Raw genomic sequence first — 7,833 nt, forward strand, 5'->3', positions numbered from 1 at the left:
TACTTTTTGCAAAATATTTTTCAAATCATTTTAGAATTCATTTCATAAACTAGATTCGCAAAGCGGTATATATATCTTTTCACACTACCTTTTCTAAAAGCATTCTCAAAATATTCAAAAATACTAATGAAGTAATTACTTGATCTATACTTTTATGCAATAAAATACCATTTCACAACTCATACTATATCTAATCCATATTGTTTCCAAGATATGAGTTTACAAATTTGAAAAAGAGATGACAACACTTACTTGGGAAAGCTTAAAAACTAAATTATGAAAGTTACTTAAACTGTAGGACTCGCAATGCTATCAAATAAGCGAGAAACAACGTTGAAATTGAGTAATAGCTACATCAGCTATGAATAGACTAAATTAAACTTAATTGCTAACAATCTGACTTCTATGCCTCAATAATTCGCTTGCCCAAAGCAGCTATTCAAAGTTATTTGCAATGTGTGGCTTGCGTGCGAAATTTTAAAATTTCACTTCGACTAAAATTATACTTCAAACTGACTCTCATCAAACCTTACCATTCCTCAACGACCTAATTTGTGATTGTACAACTCCAAAGTTGGATACTGTAGTTTAAATTTCACATAAGTTTGAATTTATACACTAATACCAAAAAATACTTCAATTACATGAATAAATGACTTAAATCCTTACCGGTCATTGCGGAAGAAAAAAAATCTGACTCGTGGAGTTTCCGATTACGTGCATTTCTTTCCTTTTTATTTCTTTTCTTTTTCTTTCTTTCCCCACCCTGTTGGGGCGTCCGCACTTTTCATTTCACAGTTGAGCTGGATGTCCACTTTTTCTCTCTTTTGGTACCTGAACTTTTTTACTTCTGTGTTGACTGCTTTCCTTCTTTTCCTTACAACTACTTCCATCCAAGCACAGAAATAGTCTAGGCCGTGTGTTTTCGGCGACTGATCGATTTCTCCATCTCATTAAACTCTTGGATTTCCGTTTGGCACGTTAATCTTCTGCTAAAAAATGAGAAGCTGAATGAGGTCGAGTCTCCTTTGAAGTTGCATGAATTATTATTTCAGGACTTGTCAGGAGGAAAAATATCTGTAATTCATACATTTAACATAAATCGTTCTTTCCAATTGAACATCTTACTTTATGCACATGTCATGGAATTCCGCACAAAGCCTGGGCCTTGTTATTTAACACACCGCTGCCCTATGATTCTTGGGGTAGCCAAGGAGTTGCTTGCCCCTGTAATCATCCGATTGTGGAGTGACGGGATGTTGCTATGGTTGGTTGGAGTTAATCGGGTGCTTTTAAGAAATTCAGACAATCAACAGTCACAAAAAGAAAATACCGGTCTATAATTCAATGTGACGAAGGAACCACGGCATTTCATATGGAATTAGTACATTGATCAAGAATCATGTTCATGTGGGTCAGCTACGTGTGCATGGGACAAGGTTTGCAACCTTAATCAGGACATCTGTGCATAAACTCCATACAATAATCCTCACGAGTCTTCCTCTGGTTGTCAGCCAATAGCTCAAGCCAGTCTATGCTCCTTGACTAGAAAAAGAAGATAATGCAGGACAGTAGGTGGCTGCATGAGTTATCGATATCCCATCACGTTTCTCGGCTGATCTCAAACTCCATTTGCCACAGCCTTCTTCCTCTCTTCTGGCCAAGTTCAAGTCCATTCTCGAATTGCATACTTTTCATGTTCGATAACCAAATAAATCCTCCATCGCCGTCTCCTGTTTCAACTCATCAGATGCTCTATCTTTGGCTCTTTCTATTCCCCGTTCTTTGGGTAACTCAAACTGACATAACTGTTGGATCTTCTCTAACTGCCGCGAATGGCAACTCTTCATGGCTTTCTCCTTCTGGAGACTTCGCTTTTGGCTTTCGATCGTTATACAATGGCAACAACGCTAAGGATGAGCGACTCTTCTTGCTTTCCATTTGGTACAACAAGATACCTTCGAAAACAGTCGTCTGGTTTGCGAATGGAGATCGTCCTGCGCCTGAAAATTCGAAACTAGCGCTCACTTCCAACCTGGGGCACGTCCTCACCAATCTTCGAGGCGAGGAATTGTGGAAATCGAAGAACATTCTCGGTGATGTCTCCCGCGCCATTTTTAATGACAGGCAATATTGTGATTCTTGATTCGAAATTGGATAAACTATGGGAGAGCTTCGAAGACCCCCACGATACGTTGCTCCCTTCGCAGACGCTGGGGAAGAATAAACTCCTTGCCTCTCGTCGATCAGAGGAAATCTTCTCCAGAGGGAAATTCCAGCTTGGGATGCTCGGCAGCGGAGACCTCGTGCTCAACACGATAAACCTGCCTTCCAGTTATGCTAACGATGCGTACTCCATCACCAAAACTGCCGGCGATCCGAACTGATCGGCCTCGTCGGGGAAAGAACTCGTGTTTAGCAACTCGGGATCTCTGTTTGTTTCGAAGGAAAATGGCGGGGAAGTTAACCTCTCACAGGAGAAGGTGCCTTTGGCGGCGGATTTTTATCTCCGAGTGACGTTGGACTTCGATGGGGTTTTGACACAGTATTACCACCCCAGGAACTCAAGTACCGACGGAAGCTGGAGCATCCTCTGGACCCAACCCGAAAACATATGCTCCGACGTCGTTTCTCAAGGCGGCAATGGACGTGAATGGGGCATCTCCATTTATGAAACTTCCACCAAAGCACAGAAACACATGAGGGCCCGGTAGTTTTCAGCAATTGATCGAACTTCCATCACATTTCACTCTTAAAAATTCCGTTTTCCATGATGGACTTCTACTTAAAAATGAGAAGCTGAACAGAAACTTCTCTGCTCGTCTCGAGTGGCCCTAACTTCGCCAAATAGCCCGTACAACGCGTCTTCTTCGAAGATTTTTCCAAGTTGGACGAATTCACATCTCAGGACACGCTCCTACTGAAAATATTTGCAATTCATACCAAATAGCCCGTCCATCGAGTCGTTGCTGAGAATTCAAACGTGGTTCCTTTTCGTTTCCATCTTTTTTGCTCATTTTCCAAGGTTAGAACCTTGCTATGTGTCCACGTCATGGAAATTACCACAAGCCGGGGCCTTTATTATTCGACTCATCGACGCCGAAAGATTCTTGGGGCGACCTGGGAGTCACTTGCCCCCTAATCGTCCAATCGTGGTGGGATGGGATGTTGCCGTGGCCTGAGAGAATTAGTCGGGTGCTTCATTCAACATCACACAAAAATTCTATAATTCGACCCGATGAAGGAACCACAAAATTCCGTAAGAAATTAGTACATTGATCAAGTACGGTGCGCCTACTGATCAAGGACGTGTGCATGGCACCAGAATTGCAGCCTTAATCGGTACCTTCACCCGTATATTCCGCACAATAATCCCAACGAGACAACCAGCAGAATTTTCAGCCAATAGCTCGAGCCGGTCTTTACTCTATTTTTTTTAAAAAGAAAATGAAAAGTCTTCAGTGGAGTCTCCTTAAATGCACCCCCCCTCCTCTCATCAGTGATCACTTCCCATGGCTGATTGACAAAGACTTCATTCACCTCAAAACTCCATAGCCACAACCTTCTTCCCCTCTTCTGGCTAAGTTCAATCAAACCCAGTCTTGAGTTGAAGAATTTCACGTTTGATAACTAAATGAATCCTCCATCGATGTCCCCTGTTTCGATTCATCATACCCTCTTTCTCTTGCTTTTTCTAATTCCACGTCCTTCTCTAGCCCAAGCGAACATACTAGTTCCATCTTCTCTAACCGCCACGAATGGCAACTCTTCTTCATGGCTCTCTCCTTCTCGAGACTTTGCATTCGGCTTTCGCTCCTTATCTGACGGCGACACCAAGAAAAACCAGCTCTTCTTGCTTGCCATCTGGTACAACAATATACCTTCTAAAACAATCGTCTGGTTCCCGAATGAAGGCCTTCCTGCCACTCCTGTCCCTCCTGTCCCCGAAAATTCGAAGGTAGAACTTACTGATTCTGGTCTCGTCCTCATCAATCCACAAGGTGAAGAGGTGTGGAAACCTAGCAACGTCGTTGGCACCGTCTCGCACGCTGTGTTCAATGATACGGGCAATTTCGTGATCCTGGACTCGAGTTCGGAGGTACTATGGCAGAGCTTCGACAATCCTCGGGACACGTTGCTTCCATCACAAGTGCTCGGAAAGGGCAAAAGTCTCTCCTCCCGTCAATCGGAGGATAGCTTTTCCAGGGGGAGATTCCAACTTCGGATGCTCGAGAGTGGAGACCTCGTGCTCAACACGATCAACCTGCCTTCCGACTATGCCAACGAGGCTTATTACAGCACCAAGACCGATGGCAGCTCTAGCGCATCCACCGCAGGGAAAGAACTCGTCTTCAACAACTCAGGTTCTCTGTTCGTCTCGAAAGAAAACGGTGAGAGGTTTTACCTCTCGCAGCAGGGGATATATCTCCGCGTCTGATTCTTATTACAGAGTCACCCTGAACTTTGATGGGGTCCTTACTCAGTATGTGCACCCCAAGAATTCTGGTTCCAGCGGAAGCTGGAGAATGCTGTGGTCGCAACCTGATGACATATGTACCAATGTTTATGTCGCTAATGGAATCGGCGTTTGTGGTTACAACAGCATTTGCACTCTGGATCAGAATAATAGGCCAAAATGCAATTGCCCAGAAAAATTCACCTTGCTCGATCCCAGTGACAAGTATGGCAGTTGCAGGCCTAATTTCACGCAGAGCTGTGCGGACGATCAGGAAAGGACGAAGCTTGGTCCGATGGAGGACCTGTACGAGTTCAAAGAACTCGTGAACACAGATTGGCCAACCTCCGATTATGCGCTATTGCAGCCTTTCGGTGAAAACGATTGCCGGAACTCATGCTTGCATGACTGCATGTGCGCAGTGGCAGTTTGGAGGGACGGCCGGAGTTGCTGGAAGAAGAAGCTTCCGCTCTCCAATGGGAAAATTGTCGGTACCCTCAATGGGAAGGCCATGATCAAAGTCCCAAAGCGAGACTTTCCTCCTACTTACTGCCTGCTCCCGGAGCCGAAGGCAAGAGATAAAGATCCAAAAACTTTGGTCTTGGTAGGATCAGTGCTTTTGGGATCTTCCGTTTTTGTGAATTTTGTACTATTCGGCGCTTGCATGGTGTTTTTCCTAATCTACCGCAAGCAACTCAAGAAAGTATCCACGAAAGGGACTGTGGTGGAGACGAATTTGCGCCATTTCACTTATCAGGAGCTCTTCCGAGCCACAAATGGGTTCATGGAAGAGATAGGGAGTGGAGCTTTCGGGATTGTTTACAAAGGGGTGATTTCAAACAATGTAGCGGTGGCTGTGAAAAAGCTGACTAGCATGATGCAGGACAAGGAGAAGGAGTTCAGAACCGAAGTGAATGTGATCGGTCAGACTCATCACAAGAATCTGGTCAGATTGCTCGGCTTCTGTGATGAAGGGCAAGAAAGACTGCTGGTTTATGAGTTCTTGAGCAATGGCTCGCTGTCGGAAGTTCTCTTTGCAGGAGATCCAAAGTTGAAAACCCCCTGGAATCTGAGATGCCAGATCGCTTTGGGAGTCGCCAGGGGACTAATGTACTTGCACGATGAGTGCCCAAAGCAGATCATCCACTGCGACATAAAGCCGCAGAATATCCTCCTTGACAACTATTGTGTCGCGAAGATCTCCGATTTTGGGATGGCCAAGCTCCTGATGATGAACCAGAGCCACACCATGACGAACATCCGAGGGACGAGAGGGTATGTCGCTCCCGAGTGGTTCAGGAACTTGCCCATCACCGTGAAAGTGGATGTGTACAGTTTCGGAGTCCTGCTTCTCGAGATAATCTCTTGTAGGAGTTGCTGGGGAAGCGAATCAAGTGGAGAAGAAAGAGAGATAGAGGCCTTGACCGATTGGGCTTATGATTGCTTCACGGAGGGAAGGTTGGATGCACTAGTGGAAGGCGACGCACAGGCTCTACGAGACACAGAGAAGCTGAAGAATCTGGTCATGGTCGCGTTCTGGTGTATTCAAGAGGAACCCTCTTTGAGGCCGACAATGAGGAAGGTGACGCAGATGCTAGAAGGGGCAGTTGGAGTGCCTGATCCTCCATGTCCATTCCCTTTCAGTAGCTGCAACGCTACAATCGTTCAATGAAGTCATGTTGGTTTCCGTTTTCATACATAGGGGCTGAACTCTGTGTGTTCATTACATGTTAGTACTCTTATTATGCTATAATAAGCATGTTATTTACTATTTTGTCGATTCAAGTTTAGCACGCCAATCATAAGAATCTTGACCAGCCTGAATATATCCGTAAGAGATTTCTTCCTTCTGTTGGCGGCGAGTAGACAGATCTGCACCAGCGAAGGCAGATTAATTTCTCGATGCAATCGGTTTTAGATTTGAAAAATTACCAACAATCCAAGCAATTCCAATTCTTGAAAACACACTAAACTAATTTGTGACCTATGTCTCGTATGGAGAACCGCTATTCACCAGCTCTCCCATCAGTCACCAATCAGTCATAACCTTTTTGCCAAAGCCAAAGGTACTGAGAGACATTCATATGCTAGAATAGAAGCTACCATAAGCTTTTCCATTTTTAGTTTCTTTTGCTTTTCCAAGTTCTACTGTATTTTGCATGCGCTGTTGAATGACGGCTAGGACGGAAATAGCATGTGCAAATGCATAGCCAATGCACATGAGCAGACTGACTGGTTTATGTGGTTTCGGAAACTCTAAGATGCATAAAACACGATCTGCTGTATGTGTAAAATAGCCATTGTCTTGTTACTCTTCCTCAGGTAATAACTCGCCAACAAATGAGACAATATAGGTACGTTCCTGAAGCCAGGTTGAGCCTGCGGAGCATATCGGACAACATTTTAGACATTTGTTGCAACTTTCTCCAATTGAATTTCTGTGCATCTGTGCTTAATACAGATTATTTACAGAAAGTCTATGGTGATTTGTGGAAATAGCAGTGATTCTAATATCCTGGTCATATAGGATGTCACTGACATGCAATCTTAAGGCGTGGCTCTCATGTGGAAGAAAAGAAAAGCAGCAAAATGTACGTCATAACTTTCTATTCCATTCTGTTCTGCTTAGGCCTTTTCTTTAATAGAAAACGGTATGATACTCCGAGCTTTCTTTCCTGAGTGTAAACAATCCGTGCGTTTAACAATCAAAGGGTAATACTACACAGGGAATGTATAGATGTACAGAAACTACTTTTCTTTTCGATGGTGTCATAAATATCTATCGAGTTTTGTTTTTGTTCCAAGTTTTTCGTTGCCCGTCCCAATTCCTGATGTGCCCTGTTAGGAGATATCTCCAATTGTGACCCACAGAGATGGTCTGACCAACAGCTGGTTCATCACGTTGGGGAGAGTAGCTTTCCAGTAATTGCTGATCACTACGAAATTTCCAAGTCAAAGATTTTTGTCTTCTAAGTCATGGAATTAGGTACAGTTCCCCGGTCCTTCTATTCGACCAATCAACGCTAGAAAATCAAGAAAAAATAAACTCATCAATGTTAGACAATTCAAAGTACGGATCAAATTGATCAAGAAATCAATGCGTGGCCTGATAACTGCATTCATAATCAGGACCACTTACTGTTTCAATGCAATGACCTGGCTTATCGGTAAGATGCTTGAGCGATACATAATTTTGGTTCTGCAATCCAGACGATTGCCTAGCATTTTCGAATTGGCGCACCGTGCCGTACGCTCTAAAGCCTCTCTCTGTCACTACACACGCCCATGCCCTTTTCTATATCAGAAAAAATGACTCCGCTTAATGCTCTCCCAATGCTACTGGAGACTAGAGCGATGTATAGTCTTGGTTCCACGAT

General features: G+C 44.0%; 1 protein-coding gene across 1 annotated transcript; it reads left to right on the plus strand.

Moving 5' to 3' along the window:
- Positions 1–3,649: 3,649 nt before the first annotated feature.
- LOC120290729 (G-type lectin S-receptor-like serine/threonine-protein kinase LECRK3) lies at positions 3,650–6,128 on the plus strand. Its single transcript, XM_039307107.1, is given in 2 exon segments — positions 3,650–4,416; positions 4,418–6,128. Coding segments are annotated over 2 exon segments (2,478 nt in total).
- The last annotated feature ends 1,705 nt before the right edge of the window (positions 6,129–7,833 follow it).

The sequence above is a fragment of the Eucalyptus grandis genome, chromosome 2 (assembly GCF_016545825.1).
Source record: "Eucalyptus grandis isolate ANBG69807.140 chromosome 2, ASM1654582v1, whole genome shotgun sequence".
NCBI lineage: Eukaryota > Viridiplantae > Streptophyta > Magnoliopsida > Myrtales > Myrtaceae > Eucalyptus > Eucalyptus grandis.